At 47.4% G+C, this 20,979-nt stretch overlaps 6 protein-coding genes across 6 annotated transcripts; 2 read left to right on the top strand and 4 right to left on the bottom strand.

Moving 5' to 3' along the window:
- Positions 1-4: 4 nt before the first annotated feature.
- SEPMUDRAFT_150339 (uncharacterized protein) lies at positions 5-3,599 on the bottom strand. The gene is made up of 2 exons (XM_016906105.1): positions 345-3,599; positions 5-241 (listed from the first exon to the last, which is right to left on the bottom strand). Exon 1 carries the CDS (start codon positions 3,094-3,096, stop codon positions 577-579), a length of 2,520 nt encoding a protein of 839 aa, XP_016759520.1. The 5' UTR covers positions 3,097-3,599; the 3' UTR covers positions 5-241; positions 345-576.
- Positions 3,596-5,586, bottom strand: SEPMUDRAFT_150338 (L-galactose dehydrogenase (L-GalDH)). The gene has a single exon (XM_016906104.1). It carries the CDS (start codon positions 5,440-5,442, stop codon positions 4,180-4,182), a length of 1,263 nt encoding a protein of 420 aa, XP_016759519.1. The 5' UTR covers positions 5,443-5,586; the 3' UTR covers positions 3,596-4,179.
- A 7,771-nt stretch (positions 5,587-13,357) lies between these two features.
- SEPMUDRAFT_68963 (uncharacterized protein) lies at positions 13,358-14,437 on the top strand (the record flags this gene model as incomplete). Its single annotated transcript, XM_016909846.1, has 2 exons — positions 13,358-13,876; positions 13,940-14,437. The coding sequence occupies 2 exons, from the start codon at positions 13,358-13,360 to the stop codon at positions 14,096-14,098; spliced, it is 678 nt and encodes a 225-aa protein (XP_016759518.1). The 3' UTR covers positions 14,099-14,437.
- A 419-nt stretch (positions 14,438-14,856) lies between these two features.
- Positions 14,857-17,767, top strand: SEPMUDRAFT_150337 (eukaryotic translation initiation factor 3 subunit C). Its single transcript, XM_016906103.1, has one exon. The coding sequence runs from the start codon at positions 14,979-14,981 to the stop codon at positions 17,568-17,570; it is 2,592 nt and encodes an 863-aa protein (XP_016759517.1). The 5' UTR covers positions 14,857-14,978; the 3' UTR covers positions 17,571-17,767.
- A 109-nt stretch (positions 17,768-17,876) lies between these two features.
- Positions 17,877-19,994, bottom strand: SEPMUDRAFT_150336 (uncharacterized protein). The gene is made up of 3 exons (XM_016906102.1): positions 18,860-19,994; positions 18,675-18,806; positions 17,877-18,623 (listed from the first exon to the last, which is right to left on the bottom strand). The coding sequence occupies exons 1-3, from the start codon at positions 19,077-19,079 to the stop codon at positions 17,977-17,979; spliced, it is 999 nt and encodes a 332-aa protein (XP_016759516.1). The 5' UTR covers positions 19,080-19,994; the 3' UTR covers positions 17,877-17,976.
- SEPMUDRAFT_109473 (uncharacterized protein) lies at positions 19,671-20,012 on the bottom strand (the record flags this gene model as incomplete). The annotated part of the gene is made up of 1 exon (XM_016900783.1): positions 19,671-20,012. The coding sequence occupies one exon, from the start codon at positions 20,010-20,012 to the stop codon at positions 19,671-19,673; it is 342 nt and encodes a 113-aa protein (XP_016759515.1).
- Positions 20,013-20,979: the final 967 nt, after the last annotated feature.

The following is a 20,979-nucleotide window of genomic DNA, read 5'->3' as shown; positions in this document are numbered from 1 at the left end:
GGGGGGTGTCTGTTGTTAAGTTGAGGTGAGGAAGTTCTTGTGGTAAGTCGCTTCGCCAATAGTGACTTGCTGACGGAACATGCCGTAGGTAGTGAAGCAAGTTCAGTTGTCACAACAACACGTCCCATGTTTCACGTTCTTTCACCTACTCGCCATTGAAATATTACTATCGTAAAGCTGTTCTCCCACTGGCTTCTTGCAGTGCTTGTTTATTACAAGTACTCTCGAGTCTCTCCTCCTCCTACAATTGCCATAGCACAGTCAGTCCGTGGGAGGGACAAGTGGAAAACACTACACGTTGGCGAAATGGAAGTGATGGACGGGTTGAGGACGTGATATCGTACCTTGAGATTCTTAATGAGTTCAATACTAAAGTCGTCTCCTCGTGAATCGACATGCCTCTACAAATGAATTGACATCCTTTCCTTCGCCTTCGCTAGTGAACGTCGCGCCCAACACTGTAAATCTCCAGATGGCTTCGGATCAGTCTGTGAACGCCCCACTGCTGCTTATGTATTCTTCAGGGCCTCATACTGCAAGGTAGACCTGTGATCACGGTGTCCGTGACGTTAGCAGTCACGTCTCTCCAACGCGTTCGTGTCCATGGTCCACAAACTCCACTTTACAGGCCTCCTTATGGTCTGGATGGTGTACAGCAAAGTGCTGAGGTGCAGGCGTGATTACATCATTGTCGTGCTTGACCTCGCTATGTTGCTCGACATACACTGGTGGTGGAGCCGAGCTGGACGACTCGCCACTGTCGCCTCGTGATCGATTACCATCACCGGAAAGGTATGTGGGTGGTATACGCGGTGAGCCAGTAGGAGACGGCTCCTTCAATTGTTCGGCTGCTTGGCTTGATGGCTCAACATGTTCAAGATGTTGCGAATTAGACTTGTCGTCTGACTCAATCATCGCTGTCAGAGAGCGAAAGTTGAGCATAGGTTCGCCGCCGGCCACAGCATTCGTCCCCGACCTCGTCGAAGTGCTCTCCAGCTGTCCAGCGCTGACATCGACGCCAGTAGCATTGTGCGAGGAGAAACCCGAGTTCTGGCCCGAGTATGACGACGCGACGGAAGAAACGCCAGACGTTGCTGATGTATCGCGGAGGTGTTGGCCATGCTTAGCGGGAGCCGGAATTGGACTGGAATGGGACTCGAACCGTGCTCGCTGAGCTTCTAAGTGCTGCTGTGCACTTTCGGCAGTGGAAGGAGATGATGGACGCCGATTTAGCGTCGAGGTGGGCTCTGTCAAGGGGTTGAACCCAGCAAAGTCATGAGCAGGCTGCTTCCCTTTACCCTGCACTTGTTCCTCCGGTATCGTGGGTTGAGCACCTAGATTACTTGTCGAACGCACCATCCCACTAGTGCCAGCCCAACTGCTTGCGCTTTCGTTCGTACCAAGTTGATATAGCGAGCCACTTCGGCCCGTCTTCTTTGCCATCTTTTCTGCCTTCTTCTCCTCTTTCTTGTCCAACTTCGCCTTCTTCTTGGCATCTTTAGCAGCCAGCTTCTCTTCTCGTTGCTTCCGCTCCTCCTCTGCAGCAAGAGACAGTCTTATTGCCTCCATCATCATGAGATCTTCCAGATCTTCAGCCCTGGTGCGTCGGGAGCTTGTTCTACCACCTGCGATATCGTTGCCTTCACCCTCGTGTGGCGATCCACTGCCACTAGCACCAGGACTATCTCCAAACAACGTTCTCCGTCGCCTGCCGAGGCCAAAGCCCGCACGACCGGTTGAATCTCCTTGTCCGCCAAGCATGTATGCAGCATTGTGCAAAGCAGTAGCTGCTGCCGATCTTCGAAGCGCGTTTGCTCTGGCATCTGAGAGCTTCTTCGCCCAGTCCGGCCGTACAGTATCAGTAGTGACCACCCCAGGCGCATTGGCTGACAGAGACGTAGCCCTACGACGTCCTGTTGGCGCTTGCAGCGAGGTAGAAGATGCCATTGCGGGGGCCTGAGGTCTCAATCCGGCATTTTGGTGTGCATATGCCAATCCACGTCGGAATGATGGTGGCTCGTATGTCACGCCAAAATGTGGCGTTACGCAAAATGGACAAGCTGCCTCTTCGGAAACAAGTTGTTCAGCTTCCTCCCCTGATGGCCGTTCTTGTCCAGGCTGTTCGTGCTCAGGTGGATGTGGGTCTGGCCGTTTGATTTGTACAAAACATTCTGAGCAGATGTCCTGATCGCAACATCGTGTCCTGTTGAGATATGGTGGATAATACATGAAGCATATCGGACACTCTATGGCATCTTTGTAGAGATATGCTTCCAGAGGCTGTCCATTGACATTCGGATCATTAGGTAACCGGACCTCTTGCGGGGTGAGGTCTGATGATTGGTTCTTGGTTCCGCTGGCCAAGGATGCGAGTGTTTTCGCTCGACCTCGGAACATAGAACTTCCAGCATTGGTGGGCGACGAAGGCCTCGAGGAGAATGCGGGATGAGAAGCAGACAGCGAGGCAGACACGTCTGACTGATATGACTGTGACCTGCTGGTGATCGGTACGGTTAAGCTGTTGACATTCACATCAGAACGAGGACTCGACGAGGCTTGAGAAGCGGTCCTGCCCATCTCTGGCGGCACTTCGTCCGCAGCTGGTATAGGTAGTCCCTTTGCAGCGGCGACTAGCTGTGCTTCTGTCCATGCATCGGAGTGGTCATTCAGTCCTCTCCAGAATGGGGCCAGCTTCCGCTCGATCTGAAGCTGTCTCACAATCTGTTTGTTGAAATCCTCGGGCCCAACGTAGACGCCTACAGTCACGAGATACCCTCCATCCACGTGTTCCTCTCGCATACTGCGTTCCCGTTCCTTCAGCCGTGCCTGCCGTTCGCGCTCTGCTCTTCGTGCCTCTCGTTCCTGCTTTGTTTCCCGAGGCCGCTCTGGCTGTGCCGTTTCACCGTCGCCATCTCGCTCACTGCGCCCAAGGCGAAGAAACAGATTCTGGCTGCTTCCCCGAGCACTGGCGACCCCGCTCGCCCTGATGTATACTCGCCGTTCACCGGATGGTTGTTGAGGCGCTGATTGTGCTTGGGTGGTAGCCTGGTTTGGTCTTGCGGACCTGCGCTCATCTTTGGACGAGCTGTTGCCCATTTTGTCGTCAGCACAGCGCGGCCCCTACTCTTTCTCAGCGCAGCATCCAGTCGAGATATCGTAAGGATGCTGGAGGTGGAGATGGCATTTGTCTGCTGCTGCTGCAATCGGTGGTGCAATACGAGTGCGTGAACAGATGAGATCGGAATAGAAGTAGACGACGACTAGCCCACGCAGCTCAGGCAGCTGTTTGATGGTTCCCTGTAACTTGGATAGTTTGCCGGTTCAGCACGTGCGGCCGTTTCGTCAGAGCGTACCCAGTATGAGGGGGTGATGCCGGCGGATGATGTTTCAGCGAGAGCGCTACACCATTCGTTTTAGCAGGAGAATGGGTAGGTAGTTCATAACCATATCAGTGCGCGAGGAGCAGCGTATTAATTGACAATGGTAGCCCGTGGCCGGCAGGCAGTGAGAGTCGCATAGAAAGAGTAATAGTACATGTGCGAGTAGTGAAGTCTGCGAGAGTAGCTGATGTCACTGGACGCGCATGCCATGGATTGCAGGTGCCAAACGATGACAAGCTCTCTCCCGCTAGAACTAGACTAGACCATCTCATCATTAGGCTTCCACGTTATGGAATGCCTCCAGTGGTGGGCTCATGACATTTCCTCAACATGTGCCCAACAGATTGTGCCTCCGCCATGCACAGTACAATCATCATCATCATCAATATAAGGTAGCACTAAGATAATCACCATCATCATCAGCAGCAGCAGCAGTCCACTGCATTGGTCAACGGGATATGAGAATAGTTCACACATCGCCACAACTCAATCAGCGAGACCGTGTCTCACGAACTACTTCTTCGTTTCATCCACGCAGCCGCTATCGTCGATAGACGCCCCATCTGCGCTGCAACATAAGGCGCTTGCCTATAGCGACAACAGTCTTTCATGCGCCTTAACATTATGCAAGTCATGCTATTCCCTGCCTGCCCGCCTGAAAAGGTCCGGGCTGCACTTATAGCTCCTCCATATTCATGCATCTATACAATTTCAAGGCCTCCCGGTGTGCACATGGCGAGATGTGTCATCGCTCGAGCGGGGAGCCAAGGTCGCGTCACTACCTTACTTGCACAGGGTGTCAGAGCATCTCATCAGACGGTGGTGAGGCTGCAGGAGTGATCGGAGCGATAGCGACATCGTCAGCGGGTGGCAGCACGCTGTGCTGCTGCTTTGCACGCTTGTTTACAAAGTCTTTGTCGGGACTGTCCCAGCAGAAGTCCAGAAACTCGTCCAGATGTTCCTGAATGCCATCTGCTAGAATCTGAACCGCTTTCCGGCGATTGATGCTCCATTCGTGGTCGCGACTCCATCGGCCAGCCAGGCGTGCCGTCTCCGCGCCGTTCTCCAGGCCATCCAGTATACTCCGCCAGACGCGCATTGTCTTGTCGAGCTCGCTGGCTTTGCTGACTCCCATGACAGTGACTCCGAGCCTGTTGCCGCCGATCTGCGCGTTCGACTCCCTCTGCCATGGTACGCCAGAAGCGGGATCACCGCGAGAACCAACTTCAGCCCCAATTTTCAGCCAACTTTCGAGCGCATAGCGGATCGCAATCACTTCCAGCTTCTCGTCATGCCTGTCGCAAAAGTCGCTGGCCCGCTTCACGGCCGCGCGCATACCGTCACTAGCAGGATGCCAATTGCCCATGCTGCCCACGGGTACGCCCTCTCTTCGGAGCAGTCCCATACCTAGCGGTGAAGCATTGGGTACCACGTCCACGCCTGCTTCGCGCAGCTCTCGAATGCCCTGCGTAGCGAGCAATTGATTCTGTAGTGTAAAGTTCGCATACGACATCACTGCATCCAGTGGCTCGCCTGTTTCCCTCAGCACTCTCTTCCCAATCGAGCACAGCACAGGAAGAGGATATCCAGATATACCAATATACTTGATCGTCCCTTCCTCGTCACGTATTCTCCTCAACTCTGTGATAGCTTCCATAGCCTCATCTTCAGACACAAACTCCACATCATGGCAATACACCAGATCCAGGTAGTCGCTCTTTAAGCGCTTCAGACTGCGCTGCACACTCTGGTATACCCACTCCCTCGAATAGTCAAACTCATCACTCGCGAGCCTCCCACATTTCGTGATCAGGAAGAAATCCTGCCGCGGGAAGTTTTCGCGCACGAATTGAGTATCGAGGGCTGCTCCCAAGATCTCTTCGGAAGGACCGTAGTATGGCGATGTATCGAAGGCTCGAATGCCAAATTCTAGGGCTCTGCGAACGAGGCCTGCGGTGTCGAGATCGTATGGATCGGGATTGTATTGGTAGTTGAAGGTCGCGGTACCGAAGATCAGAGGGGGCAGAACGTCTGAGAGACGCTGCTTATCTGTGCTGGACATGGTGGTCGCGTGCAAATCCTGGCTGCAGGCAGACCGACAGGCAGGCAGCAGGGTGTGTGATTTCGGCAGTCGAAAGGCGAGGTGTCAATAATCAGAGGTGACAGCCAGTCGGTAGTACTGATGAAGAAGTAAGGTAGGTAGCAGAGGTCGCAAGAATCTCTTTCTTCTGGAGACAATGAGGACTGTTTTCGCAGTGCTGAAGGGCTGTATAACAAAAAGAACTGCGGCACGGAATAATAACAACACACGGCAGTAGTCTTGAGATCATCGAAGAGTCCCAATCGCCGCAATCTGGACAAGGCTAGTTAGTCCCTTACCTCCGCTCCGATGGCAATTTGTAACTACTAGGACACACCACCGCCGTCGGCTTCGGGTCGTCGGTAGAGTGGTGTGGGTGGTGTGCTTGTTCCATACCGGTTGCGTGCTCGAGTCTCTCTCTCTCACTCACGAGTCAATGATAGAATAATTAGGCGAATGCCATGGTACAACCCGCATATCGATGACGAGTTATGCAAGGAGTGCAAACCTAGAACTACTGCAATTCACCAACAAGGTTCCCGAAGGGCTGCAGAAGCGTCTATTTAGCCTTCTGATTGGATGCAATGGCTGAATTTAGCCTCCGAGGGCTGCATGTTGGTTGAGGACCTGCGTCTATTATATCTCACGCAGCACGTGGCTGGATGTTTGGACAGAAGGACATGGGTGCCCTGGCATTATGTGATATAAGTTATATAAGATAACAGGGGCCACTGATTCCTTAGTATATATATATAGAGTTAGGGATACCTACCCCCCTCTTTTCTCTTCTTAAGAGGTTAGACCTCGGACCTTAATTAATCTACTTATTAATTAGTATTCTATCAATCTTCTTAATTAGGTACTAGTATAGTATATAGTTCTAACAGTTATAAGCCCGGCTTGCTCTATTTGACCTAATTAAGTACCTAAGATTAGCTAAAATCCGCTATATTAAGAAAAACCCGAGGACCGTATACTATTACTTTATACCTGCCTAAACCCGTTTATCTAGAAGAAGAGAAGAAAGCCCGAGCCTATTAGATTAGCTTATAATCGACCGATCCCCGAGTCCTAAGTTTTAAGAGGTTAAAGAAATACCTAGTAGCTCGTATCCTAGGTATTAAGAGTAGTTTAACGAATTCAACGAAGATACTATAGCTAATTCTCCTAAACCCTTATTATTAACGAAGATACTATAGCTAATTCTCCTAAACCCTTATTATTAACGACGACGTCGATTGCTAAGCTACGTACCTAGTAGGACTGGAATGTATAGATTACCTATATTAAGAGAGAGGTAGTAAAGCTCTAGATATAGGCTAATATTAACCTAGAGACAGCTAAGCTAGATCTAGAAAACCTAATATAGCTTAAAGGACAACCTGTCTTTGACTTTGTATCTCTACCTACTAATGTTATCCTAATAGCTCTTAGTCTAGCTTAATTCAAGTATAGGTATAACAAGGATATATAGGAACTTAAGTAAAGAGGGTATTAGAAGATTAAATCAATTATTAACTAGTCTCTCTCTATAGACCTTTAATATAGGATAATCAATTATAAGACAATTAGGTAGATACTTAAGATTCTCTTAGAATATACTAAACCTAATACCTTTACTACTACTTAGTTATTAAAGAAAGAGTTAGAAACCCTTTTTTACCTACTATATAGAAAGTCTATTTATAACTATATATACCTTTAGTTCGTTTGGTATAGAAAGAGAGATACTATTAGTAAGCAAGCAGATAATAAATCTACCTAGGTATAGTTGTCTTCTATAGCTCTAATATATAGAGACTATATAGCTATAAGGACAGGCAGGCTGCTTAATAAGCAAAATAATAGGGAGGTAACATCTCTCTATTTAGAATTGAGAGCCTAGTAGTCCTACTTTCAGTATAATAGTAATACTAAATTTAAGAGCAAGTATAGAACTACTATTACTAGTATCTTATCTGCTACTACAGCCGAATCTTTATCTTTAACTCGATTATCCTCCTCTTTAAGAAAGCTCTGCCTCTATAGTAGGAACTATATATAGAAGGAATACTATTACCTTAATACCGAGTATCCGAGGCCTAAGGTATAGAAGCTAAGAGATAATACTAAGAGGAAGATTAAGAAGAGATTTAAAGAAGACAAGGGCTTAAAGGAAAGAGTAGACAAAGCGATTTAAGCTTATAATACCGCTTAAGGTTAAGGGTCGAGGGACAAAGATACTAAGAATAAGTTAGGTATAGCCGTAGAGGTCGAGGACACTACTACTACTACTACTCTAGAATCGACCTTAACCCCTAAGGCATCTGTTAGTTTAATTAGCTACTATACCCGCCTTTACAACGCTATAATTCTAGATAGTAGTACTAATGTTTATATTATTAACGAGGCTATAAGGGCAAGGATCGTTAAGTCCGAGTTACTAACCTCCTCTAATATAGTAATCTCTAGGGACAAGAGATACTAACCTAAGGCAATTGTAGATACTACTATTAATCTTAATATAGGTAATAGAGTTACTAGGAAGCTTACTCTTCTTAAGGCAAGGCTTATTCCGGGATTCTTTATAAGTTTGGTCTTACTATAGATCCTTAATAAGAAGGGTATTTACTATAATACTAGAAACTGGCTAGATAGGTTAATTACTAGCTAATTATATAAGGAGCCTAGGCTCTAGGCATACCTTACCCCTAAATACAGTAACAGATATAGTTACTAGATTATTAAACGGTTGCCTATACTAAGAAGTATTGCTAGAACTACTAGTTTACCTAGAATTAGTACTAGAATTAAGGAGGTAAAGTCTGTATATACCCTATACTCTAAGAATATAGGGAAGTTAACCTTACCTGCCTTAACGTTACCTTCTAGAATAGAAGAGGTAACTTAAACTGCTACTACTATATAGTCTAGTTATAAACTACTCCTACCTTTAATAGCAACGGCTAATCAATAGTATTAGTTACTAGGCTACCTATCTATAAGGGCTATTAAGCACTTAGAACCTATATCTAAGGGTTACTAGGTAATTAAGTTAGAGAAAAAGACTCTAAATAGGGTTAATTGTAATACCTACTTACTAGCTAAGGCTAAAGCAGTAATTTCGAGAAGGAAGGACAAGTATAGAGAGGTACTGCCTAAGGCAGAGAATACTAAGATAGCTATCTGTTTATAGGACCTAATTAATATACCCCCTTCTCTCCCTAGACTAAATAGATTAGTCTTCAAGTTTTATAGCTACTAGTACTATAACTAGGAGGGCTATTATATTAGTAAACCTATAGCAACTAAGCTACAAGCAGTTACTAAGTTTAGAGGATATTTCAAAAGGATAGAAGTGTTATTTAATACTAAAACTATTCTAGTTCGCTCTAATATAGAGGCTACTATTAGGAAGAATACTAGAAAGGCTATCTTTAGGTTAGGTATTACTACTTTGCCTACTACTACTAATACCTCTGCTTAGAATAGAGTAAGTAAGGTTACTAGAAGAGAGATTGTTACTAAATCTAGGACTCTTAGGATTAATAGCTATTTGCCTAAGAACCTTTGGCTATAGCTTATAGATTTAGTAGTATACCTTCTTAATAGGACCCCTACTACTAAGCTTAATTAGATAACTCTATTTAAGAAAGTTATAACTAAGAAGCCCTTCCTTAGCTATCTCTACCCGATTAGTTATAAGGCCTTTGCTCTCCGTAGAGATATTGCTAAGAGAGACAAGATAGAGGAGAGAGCTTATATTAGTTACCTAATTAGGTATACCTCTACTAATATTTTCTGGATTTAGATACCTTTACCCCTAAATAAGGTAATTAGGACAAGAGATATAGTGTTTAAGGATAATAAGAGGTATAATCCTCTAGATATTAATAGACAAACCTTAGGAGAACTAGTTCCTACTACTATTTACTAGACTGTAATTAACTCTATTTTAATACCTAAGGAATCATTAACCTCTAAGGGTATAGATAACCCCTTTCTAGCTAATAATATTCCGGTCTTTACTGTCTAACCTTAGGGAGGTAGTAAATAGCAGGGAGGTAAGATACTAGAATAGGAACTATTATACCTAATACTACTAGAAACACCCGCTAGAGATGAAGACAATATAGCTACTAACTAAGTTAGTCAGGCCCCGGGGGCCTTACCGGGTATACCCGCTTCTTTATTACCCTCCGCTTTTTCGGTCTCTTATTAGTACCCTGCCTTAGATAGGGAGGTAGAAGAGAGTACTTATTAGTATAGTATAGACAACTATAGACGATAGATCAACTATAGAACTAGACGGTTAGAAGAGTACCTAGATAAGTTGAGTTATATAGCTACTACGTCCCTCTAAGTCTATACTCTACCTACTCTTAAGGATCCTTACTAAGTGACTAGTTTACTATTACCCTCTACTAATTAGAGAGAGATAGAAAGGTATATCTATTATTAGCAATTTAGATAAGCGGTATTTGATAAAGCTAGAAAGCTTATAGGCAAGAGGACATTTAGGGTATTCTTTAGTTATAAAGGCTATAAGGTACTATTAGTCTAGGTATTTACTTACAAAACAGACCTCTTAACTAGTAAGATTCTTAGGTACAAAGCTAGGCTCTGTATCCGTAGGGATCTTTAATTGCTATTAACCTATAAAACCTATACTACTATACTTAGTTACAAGGTATTTAGGGCTATTACTACCCTAGCCTTTATAAGGAATCTGAAAACTAGGCAATAGGATATAGTAAATACCTTCCTAAATACTACTATCCTATATATAGTATACTGTTCTATCCTAGAAGGAATAGAGGAGTATAGATTTAGACTAGATACCTACTTTATCCTTAAGAAGGCTCTCTATAGATTAGCTAAGTTACCTCGCTTATAGTATAACCTATTTGTTATAAGAATAGAAGACTATAGCTTTAAGTTAGTTCCTAGAATTGACTGCCTAATAGTAAACATAGATCTTCGTCTACTTATAGTTTTCTATATAGATAATATTAGGTTGATTTATAAGAGGGATAGGGAGGATTAAGCTATCTTGTTTAACTAGTACCTGCTTTCTAACTTTAAGGTTACTTAGAAAGACCCCAATTTCTTCCTAGGTATAGAGATAGAGGAATTACCTAATATCCTAACTCTAAGCTAGACTGCCTACTTAACGAAAATTAATATTAAATTTAGTATTTATAAGAGGGCTCGATTTCCGGATACTCTACTTCCTACTAGACTTATACTAGTACCTACTAGTAATACTACTAGACCTAACTTTATTAAAGGATATTAGATAAAGATTAGTTCAATTAGTTATACAGCTGTTCTAGCAAGGCCTAATATAGCAAAGGTATATACTACTCTTTCTTAATTTCTGAAGAATCTAAGCTAAGCTTATATAGAAGCTACTAATTACCTAATTGCCTACCTCTATAGTACTAAGGACATAAAGCTACACTTCTATAGAGAAAAGCCTAAAATAGAACTATATATAAATGCCTTATTTAGTAATAACCTAGACAGGAAGAGTTTATAGGGATTCTTAATAATAATGTATAGTAGTGCTATTAATTAGCAAGCAACTAAGTAGAAGACAGTTACTAAATCAACCGTAGAGGCAGAGTTATTAGCACTCTTATTAATTGCTAGTAATAGATACTAGTAGACTCGACTTTTCTCGGAATTTAACAAGGTATTTCCTCTAGGAAATAAGGAACCTGTTAAGGATAGAACTAAGGTTTTCTATAATAACTAACGTATAGTAGATATCGCTAATTACAAGTATAGCTCTCTTAATACGGCTTTAAGATATATAGATATCTATTAGTACTAGGTAAGGTAGGAAACTATAGTAGGACGATTAACCGTAGAATAGATTAGGACTACTAAGCAACGAGCTAATAGCTTTATAAAGAACCTCCTAAAGGGGTTATTCTAGTTATTCCGGACGAGCCTAGGGCTTAGGTAGGTAAGGATATAGATATAGTTAATTATTAGATTAAGATAGACGGTTACTATATCTGTTTTTTCAGCTTTCCTTATATAATTAAGCTAAGGGAGGTATATTTAGACAGAAGGATATAGGTGCCCTAGTATTATATAACATAAGTTATATAAGATAACAGGGGCTACTAATTCCTTAGTATATGTATATAGAGTTAGGGATACCTACCCCCCTCTTTTCTCTTCTTAAGAGGTTAGACCTCGGACCTCAATTAATCCACTTATTAATTAGTATTCCATTAATCTTCTCAATTGGGCACTAGTGTGGTGTGTGGTTCCAACACTGGATTTTGGTCGTTTTCGGAACAGGATGCGTGAATGAAGGAGATAAGAAAAATGTGTTTTCGATGACCGAGCCGCGAGCGAGAATGGTGCACTGGGATCAGCTGATCGGAGTGACAATCATCATCAACAACCTCCTTGCCTACACTGCAAATTAGTAGTTTCTTGTACTTAATTACCTCCTACTACACACTTCGAGATTCGGAGCCCGATTCTTGCCCGCCCATAAGCCGGTAGATAGGAGGTATACAAGGTCAGGTACCTATCTACCTTCAGCCTTCAGGTATTGATATAACTAACTTGTCAACGTACCGTAGTGCCGCCTACATTGTCTCACCTCTGGCATATTGTCCCTCTATTCGCAGATATTACCTACGACTTTGCTATCGCTGTTTCCGAGCAGAGCCTTTTACGAAGGACGCTGCTCAGATGCCCAGTATCCACGAGTTCATATATTTGACACCACACGCCGCCCTTCCACCCTATTTCGTGTAATACATATACAGTACCAAGCACCTACATGAATGATGTCTCTTGGCACGAACATACCCGATCCAACGTCACGTTGCCCAGGAATGGCAGCAGAAAGCCGTGTTTTCAAGGCAACGTGCATCGACATCATGTATCTTAGGCCAAGGTGATCATATTCTAGCCTGATCGGGTTCTGCTCAAGCTTACCTTACCCATTGCCTCTTGTCTCTTCAAAAAATATCACGCGGTACTTCTGCTCAACATGTGCCTGTCATATGCTTGCACGCAACGTATCCGACCCTGAAATTCCCGATACTCAGGTTCATCTATCCAAGACTGCGTCGTTTGCAATCCCCTTTCTGGTCCCAGTATTCAATAATCTCAGCAGCAGGAGGAAAGGCTGAATCTGCCGAATCTGTGATGCTACCTTACTTGTTTATTCGTTGCAGATGACAGAATGTTCCTGGAAGTATGTCTCGGTCAGTTTGACTGCTGTTCATGAAGGCGCGAGAGCGGCGTGCGACCAGCTCAGGCTGGCGTGTAGACACGGGTCAGCGAGCTGGGAAGGCTTCTCTGTTGGTCTTGAGGGAGAGCAAAGGAAAGGAGAGTATGTTGGTGGACCTATCAGAACTGGAGGCGCTCTGTGATATGCCATCCAGTCAGCGAGTCAAGCGGTATGAGGTGGCAGTAGGAAGGATGTCCCCCGCCCCCCGCTAGAGAATCACTGCGTATCCTGCTTACATACAAGGGTAATAATCTTGGAGGAGCCATGTCTGCTTCGACCTACCTCCTATTACTCTCTGCTGCCTTGACTACTATGTCGTGGCGTAACGCTATTGCCGAGGTAGGATGATCCTGCTAGCGGATACACGTACTGTAGCCCTGATTTACATGTGTCTATCCGCAGGGGCTTTGCTGTATGCAGGTGAAGCGATCATGTCGTCAGAATAGGAGGTATCAGTGCCACGTTTAGAAGATACACGTACGTCCTGTACTACATGTATACCCCATTCGTCGGCCAGGATCTACCTGAGTTGAAATCAAACAAACGCCTCTAAACGGGTACAAAAGAACAGCACAGGTGCTCCACCTCATATCAAGCTAGATACTTCATCAGCTCTATGTGATAGCAAAGCACAATAGATTTAATAGCAAGATGTCCACTTCCGACTGGTCTTCAATAAACGGTGCCTCGGTACCAAAAGAAGACCCTTCAACAGAACCCTTCGCCATAACCGCACCACCCAAGACAGACATATGGCGTCGCTCAGAAACGGACGATGTCTTCAATGCGCCCACCGTCTTCCAAGAGCTGCCAGCATCACAGTTCAAATCCATCGCCGTCACCGTCTACGCTCCCTGGCACACTCAGTACGATCAAGGAGGTCTGGTTATAGCTTTCCCATCTTCTGCAACACCTAGTCCCGAAAGGGAGACGAAGAAGGCCGAGAATGAAAGTCCTGAGAATCCTGTGAGACCGAGCAAATGGATCAAAGCGGGCATTGAGTTCTTCGAGTTGAGTGCTGTGTTGGGAATTGTTGGGACGGATCGTTTCAGTGATTGGAGTCTGGCGCCTATGAGTCAGGAGTTTCACCAAAAGGCGAGATTTAAGATCGAGCGGAAGGAGAAGACTCTGTGGATCTATGCGGCGCAGGACGGGGTGGAGAAGATGAAGGTAAGTCCGACTACAATTACGTGGTTCTTGAATACATGAAATTGATGTTTGGCCTGTTCTTAGCCGATGCGGGAGATCAAGTGGGCTTTCATGGAAGGGCGAGACGAGGAAAAATTGTGGGTCGGCGTATATGCTGCAAAGCCTACGCCCGAGGATGGAGAGGATGATGAGAAAGGTCTTGAGGTGACCTTTTCTGATTTGGTGATCGAGAAGGAGGAGTAAGCATGATTCGCATGATGTATCGGCGAGGCATTGACGACTCACGACGTGCTTCGAACTGAAGTACATCCAGAGGTGCAAGACTCTGAGGCCGGCCTGCAACGGCGTCGTACGGGGCCAAGCAAGATGGTCGCCGTCAGCCTCTCTGCGATATAACATTAGCTAGGCTGCCTCGAGCAGGCTCGATTTATTAGGCTCGTGTGATCAAAGGTGTGCGGTCATAGCACAGGCGTCCCACTTCTCTCCAAATCGCTGGAAACTGTGCAGCTAGATGCAGATAGAATTAGTAGCAACAATGATGAAAATCCTCAGGCCTTAGCAGTGCAAAAGCCTGCTGCCAAGCGGTCAGGACCTGAGAAGATGTTGATTCTTGTGAGCCTCTTCTCCGGACCGCCTGGAAATTAGGATGCAGTCACTGGATGTCCGGTCAGTTGGGAACTGATTTGTTCTTCGTAATCACAGGATGCAGGCTACGCCGTGCTAAGGTCTCGTATCATCGAACGCTTGAAGGGCAAGGGGAGTGATGCAGGAATGCACATTGTGGTTGGTACTCTTGTTCGTTGTGTGCGATGAAGCAGACCACGGTGCACGGCTGGACATCGTCTTCGAGCATACTCCCAACAGTTTGCACATATAGTCGCGTCTGATAGGTTGTTGTCAGTGAGTCGTGAGTCGCGTGGAAGGAGGATTGTTTCTGGGCCAGTCAATTTTGCCAAGACACCACAAATTCTACGATCCATCCCACCTCGCAGCGGCAACACACACAATCACTCTCTACGGCAGCACGACAAGTCAGATACCTGACTCACACAACACACCACACGCGTGCATAAGAAGGCAAGGGCCGCCCGACTGCTTCTCACTGATATCACCTCTGTCCGCGATGTCTCGATTCTTCCACGGCCAAGACAGCTCCAGCGAGAGCAGCTCCGACGAGGAGGAACTGTACAGCGACGAGGAGAAGGCTGAGGAGGAGAGCAGCGAAGAGAGCTCAGAGGAAGATGATGATGACGATGATTCGTCCAGCAGCGATGATGAGGGTGGAAAGACTGGCGCCAATCGTTTCTTGCGCGAGGTGTCATCGGAAGACGAGGAGAGCGACGAGGACAAAGTCACAGTCGTCAAGTCTGCAAAAGACAAGCGACTTGACGAGCTGGAAGGCACGATTCGACTGATTGAGAATGGCGAGAAGATCAGCGACTGGAACGCCATTAACGAGAATTACGACAAGATGAACCGCCAATTGCCCACGCTCATTCGTGATATGGACGGTAAGGCACCAAAGATGTATGTCAAGACCATCGCAGAGCTAGAGACGCTCGTGGCCGAGGCATTTGAGAAGCAAAAGGTCACACCGGGCAAGAAGATGAACCCCATCGCACAGAAGGGTCTCAACGCGTTGCGCCAGAAGATCAAGAAGAACAACCGTGACTACGCCACAGAGGTAGAGGCTTTCAGGAAGGACCCCAATGAGTACATGAAGGAAGATGTGGTCGAGGAGCCAAAGGCACCCAAGCCCAAGAAGGCCAAGACCACGCTCGTCAGCAACGCGGACGCACTGGAGGGCGACGATGACGGTTTCACCATGGTCGGTGCCGGCGGCAAGGCCATGGTGTATACACCGGAAAGCATCCTCAAGCACTTGCGCTCTATTGTGGAGTCTCGTGGTAGGAAGAACACAGACCGTTTGGAGCAAATTCGCATCATGGAGAAGCTCTCAGATGTGTCTGTCAACGACTACCAGAAGATACGCGTGCTTCTCACACTTATCGCCACCCGTTTTGATCTGACCTCTGGAACTGGCTCGCAAATGGCACAAGAGCAGTGGAAGCTGGCTTCGCAAGAGATCGCACAACTGCTTAGCGTTCTTGAGAGCAACAAGAACATTGTAGTGATCGAGCATGCCGAGGAGTGGGAAGACGATGAGAAGCAGCCAACTATTACCGACGATGAGATTTTCAAGACTCCGGGCAGCGTGATCTCTTTCGTTGAGCGTCTTGACGATGAACTAACACGAGTCTTGCAACACGTCGATCCACACACCTCCGAATATGTCGAGCGTCTGCAAGACGAGGGCATTCTCTACTCCAACATTGTCCGCGCCTCGATCTACGCCGAGCGACTGAAGTCTCTGCCGAAACTGGATGCCTCCCAAGAGAATGTCAACCGTGTCGTGATGCGCCGCCTCGAACATGTCTACTTCAAGCCTGCACAGGTCGTCACGATCCTCGAGGAGAATAGCTGGAAGGAGATCTCCCCCAAGCTCGACTCGACCATCACGCCTCGATCAAAGAGCGCAGACATCACTACTCTTGTCGAAACTCTTGCAAGCTACCTTTTCAAGCACGCTGAGGGTATCATCAAGGGACGCGCCATGCTCTGCCAGATTTACTACCTGGCACTGCACGATCACTACTACCGTGCTCGTGACATGATGCTCATGTCGCATTTACAGGAGACCATCGGCAGCTTCGACGTCAACACTCAGATTCTCTACAACCGAACACTTACGCAGGTTGGTCTATGCGCTTTCCGGGCGGGACTTGTCTACGAATGTCAAACTTCCCTTCAAGACATCTGCGGCAGCCAACGGCAAAAAGAGCTTCTGGCTCAAGGTTTGCAGATGCAGCGCTACTCACAGATCACCCCGGAGCAAGAGCGCTTGGAGCGACAGAGACAGCTTCCCTTCCACATGCACATCAACCTCGAACTTCTCGAATGTGTCTACTTGACCTGCTCTATGCTTCTTGAGATCCCAACGCTCGCACAGTCTGGCTCATCGCCCGACCTGAAGAAGCGTGTCATTTCCAAGTCGTACCGACGTATGCTGGAATACCACGAGCGCCAGATCTTCACAGGACCACCTGAGAATACCCGCGACCACGTCATGCAGGCGTCGAAGGCTCTTGCAGCTGGCGAGTGGAAGAAGTCCGCCGAGTTCATCACCACCATCAAGATCTGGGATCTTCTGCCGCAAGCCGAGCAGATCAAGAAGATGCTCGAAAGTCAAATCCAAGAGGAGGGTCTTCGAACGTATCTCTTCACATATGCTCCGTTCTATGACACGCTCTCGATCCAGAACTTGGCCGACATGTTCGAGCTTGAGCCACGAAAGGTTGCCGCGATTGTCAGCAAGATGATTCACCACGAGGACCTCGCGGCTGCACTGGACCAAGTCAACAGCGCCATCATCTTCCGCAAGGGCGTGGAGCTCAGCAGACTGCAAAGCTTGTCGCTCACACTTGCGGACAAGGCGCAGAATCTCATCGAAAGCAACGAGCGTGTACTGGAACAGCGGACACAAGGTACGTCGAACGCATTCGAGCGACAACCACAACGCGGTGGCCGTGGCGGTCGCGGCGGAGGTCGTGGTGGGCGAGGAGGCCGAGGTCGTGGCGATTTTGCTGGTGGTCAGCGCGGTGGTGGATCTGGCTTCACCGGTGGTGCGCTTGGTAATGCGATCAGAGCTCAGTAGGCTTTTTGCACGTCGGAAGTAAAAGTGGTAGTAGTAAGGTACGTAGTACCTATGTTGGCGTTGTTGTTATTTTATACAACAGGCACGGATAGCATTGCTGGCATGGCACGGCATGGCGCTGTGATGTTTTTGCAAACTTATGCTTCTGAAATATATGAAATGGAGAATTTCAGTCTCAAGGTCTCTTCTTTCTTGGGAAGCGCGCACTCTCTGATACGTCAATGCTGTTTGTGACTGCGTAGGTACCTTACTGTCGGGTACCATCCATACAAAACACGCTATGAAATCAATTGGTGCTAGTCAACCAACCAAGTATCATGTACAGCAAAGACGAAAACTTCTTGATCGCATCGGTGAGTCGCTACGGATCTCTTTGCTCTGCATTCTGCTCTGCATTCCGTTCTGTTCAAATAGTCGCACTACTCATGTAATGGCCTTGACCTCCATCGCTCAAATGGCAACGATACCAATCTCCTTCGCCGCGTTTATTCTTCTTCTTCTTCATCTTGTACATCACAGGCAAAGAAGGCAGAGATTTGCCCATTCTCTTGAGTACAACACTCTGGTGTTGGTTTTCAGCATTCTCGCTTGGAGACGAGATTGGGACTGTGATTGAAGGAACTGTCTCGTCTGACACTGGGCTTTTCTGACTGATTGGCGAAATGTAGGCTGCCGCTGGTAAAGAGGGACTGCTACCAGCTTTTGGCGGCACCATTGGCGAGATCTTGAAGTGACTGACGGGTGAAGGGGTGCGTGGCGGAGGGTCTGTCGCATGGAAGGGCATGGGAAGAGCATTTTCGAGCGTTTGAGCGATGGTGCTGGTGCTGGGTGTTAACAGTGCCGCGAGCGAGTCACTTCTCGCTGGGCGTCCATGCTGTTGGTACAGAGCCTCGTCGTCTGGCGGGTGGAACTTGAAGGGCGAGAAGATGCTTGGAAGGTCCAGGGTCGTGTCCGGCTCCGAGCGTGTGATAATGTTCAGGCCAAAACGCGAAGAACCTAGCGGTTTGTGCGTTGGCGTCTCTGGCAGCGATGTGGCTGAAGATATCGTGCTCGCTAAGTACATGTCAGCCAAGGAACAATTCTGGAGAAGCACTCTAGACTTACGTATTGAGTTTGACTGTTCTGCCTGGAAGTGGATGAAGCTGCCTTCGATGGGTCGACTGATCTTGATCTTGAACGCTGGTCTGCCATCTATGGATTGGCGTTCTTCAGATGTGTCTCTTCGATGTGTGTTGTCTGGGCGAGATATCAGTCACATGGAACCCGACTCGATCGTCCGGACAACTGACACTTGCTGTGTTCTCCTCGCTTGCGGCAATGTTGGATGAGCCTGACGAGAAAGATACTGATGACAAGCCAGAGTACTGCACCAGAGATGGCGACCCAGCACACGTTGAACCAGCGCATAGCATCGTTCTGGTTGTCTGGACGAATGAGGAGGAAGGTAAGAGAAGCAGCGAGTGAGAATGCAGCGGTGAGGAGAGCGAGTGAAAGATAGACGTAGGCCATGTCGTCGTCGTAGTGCAGGCCGCGGGCGACGCGCGATCTGTGGTCGTACAGGAAGAAGACTGTTGCGAAGTCTGAAGCAAAGAAGACTGAGACAGCAGCAATGAAGAAGTGATTTCGGTAGACATCTCTCTGGTGGCTGGTGACAATAGCCAGTAAATTTGTTTGTTGGCGTGCTATTGTACTATTGTGTTATTGTGCGCATGTCAGGCGGCAATCCTGGGCAGGCGGGAGCAAGCGAGGTTTTTGGGTGAAGTGAGATTTCTCACTCGTGACAATGTTGTGTGTGAAGCCATGTGCGAGGCAACGGTGGACAGGGACCTCCTCGGGCGCACGCACATAGATTTCGAGTGTTGTCGTTGTTGTTGTTGTTGGCCGTGGATACCTGCTTGTCCCTGCCTGCCTGCCTGCCTGCCAGTCTGTCTGGCTGCCACTGGGCGGCATATATATCACCTTCTCGTCTGCTTGGAGCGGCGACCTGGACGACCCTGTTCTCCCACGTCCATCTGCAAGCAGCAAGCCCTATCTGGAGGCCCATGTTGCCACAATGAGCGAGAATCAAGTAGTAGATGCCTATATGTATCCGATCGATGCTCATCGCTGCTGCTCGAGAAAGGCTTTCCTGTTGGCTTCAATCTGCCTGATCATGTCCTGCTTCTTCTTCCCCATGTGCTCAGCTCGGTGCTGCCACCAAAAGTACACGATCGGCGGAGTGGCCAGTAAAAGGCCGATGGCAGTCAAGTAAAACCATTTATCGGAGCCTCGAGGCGGCACAGTTCGATTTCGGGCGGCGAGGGCTTGCTCCTGTTGCTGCAGCTTGACCAATGTCTGGGAGTCGATGCCGGGACGGGCTTCGTGTTGGGAGGCGAAACTTCTCAGTCCCAGTCGGTGAGAACAACGTGAGCGAATCTGGCGTAGAAGTGGTAGAGGAAGCATGGTGATATGCGGTGGATTGGATGTTGACTATACCTAGTCACCTACATGTACCCTACCATCGAACACCTGGAGATGCATCATGTCCGAGGGCGGAATCTTTCCGTCATGGACATATTGGCGTCAACTTCCTCGTTGATATCGCACCTGTACCTTGCAACTACCTGTAATTTTACTGATTACTCTTCTCACTCTCGTGTATTGAACTACCATCGAGCAGCATCCCGTACACTATTACACCACATTCATCTCGACGTCGACGTCCGTTCGGTGGACTTCCCATGGCTGCTCACTCACTCACTTCTATGAACCCACTGGGGGGAAATATCAATTCATTCCGACTATGGGAGCGCCCTACAGACTACATGTACATGTAGCCGCAGACTCGCATTACTCTGCTTCTTCCTCCGTGGCGAGTTCGCTTGCGGTCTTGAGCCCAACGCAGGCCGGCCAAGCAGGCCTTCAAGCATACTTACTAGGTTATTCTACTGTATCGCGACTAAGCATTATGCTTCTGGGCATCATAGTTCGCCAGCAACATCGCCGACATCTTGAGACGGACCGTCTTCCTTTTCTACGCTATCCTACATATTGTCACAGACGAGAAGCGGTACCAGCAAGCCCTAGTCAACAATTATCAAAATGCTGTTGTTCGCTTCGAACATGCCTGCGCTCAACCTCACTTACATCCACCTGCCCGGATATCCCACCTGAATTCGACCTGCTTCGCCGTGGTACTACTTCGGGCCTGCTAGACGAACACATGCTAACGCCTACTGGTTCGCTTGGCAGTGCCAACTTTTGCAACCCAATCATGCATTTTCTGTAGAATACGGGGCCGATAGCGGCTAACTTCACTTCATAAAGCTTTCGCGTTGGATCTGATAAGATTCGAGGACCGTTTGTTGTTCCTTTCTCTCTCCCTCTCTCCCTCAATACACAATGGCCCTTGGGCACCCACCACCGCTTG

The sequence above is a fragment of the Sphaerulina musiva genome, assembly GCF_000320565.1.
Source record: "Sphaerulina musiva SO2202 unplaced genomic scaffold SEPMUscaffold_7, whole genome shotgun sequence".
NCBI lineage: Eukaryota > Fungi > Ascomycota > Dothideomycetes > Mycosphaerellales > Mycosphaerellaceae > Sphaerulina > Sphaerulina musiva.
Note: the sequence above shows the minus strand (reverse complement) of the source record. Positions and strands in the feature narration are given on the sequence as shown.

What these genes read in the sequence shown, in the direction of transcription:
- SEPMUDRAFT_150339 (XM_016906105.1), bottom strand. Translation starts at nt 3,096, where the DNA reads ATGGGCAACAGCTCGTCCAAAGATGAGCGCAGGTCCGCAAGACCAAAC.
- SEPMUDRAFT_150338 (XM_016906104.1), bottom strand. Translation starts at nt 5,442, where the DNA reads ATGTCCAGCACAGATAAGCAGCGTCTCTCAGACGTTCTGCCCCCTCTG.
- SEPMUDRAFT_150336 (XM_016906102.1), bottom strand. Translation starts at nt 19,079, where the DNA reads ATGGCCTACGTCTATCTTTCACTCGCTCTCCTCACCGCTGCATTCTCA. An exon ending in GCGAGGAGAACACAGCAAGT is followed by an intron (nt 18,807 to 18,859) that starts GTCAGTTGTCCG and finishes TATCTCGCCCAG; the next exon opens with ACAACACACATCGAAGAGAC. An exon ending in AGAACAGTCAAACTCAATAC is followed by an intron (nt 18,624 to 18,674) that starts GTAAGTCTAGAG and finishes ACATGTACTTAG; the next exon opens with CGAGCACGATATCTTCAGCC.
- SEPMUDRAFT_150337 (XM_016906103.1), top strand. Translation starts at nt 14,979, where the DNA reads ATGTCTCGATTCTTCCACGGCCAAGACAGCTCCAGCGAGAGCAGCTCC.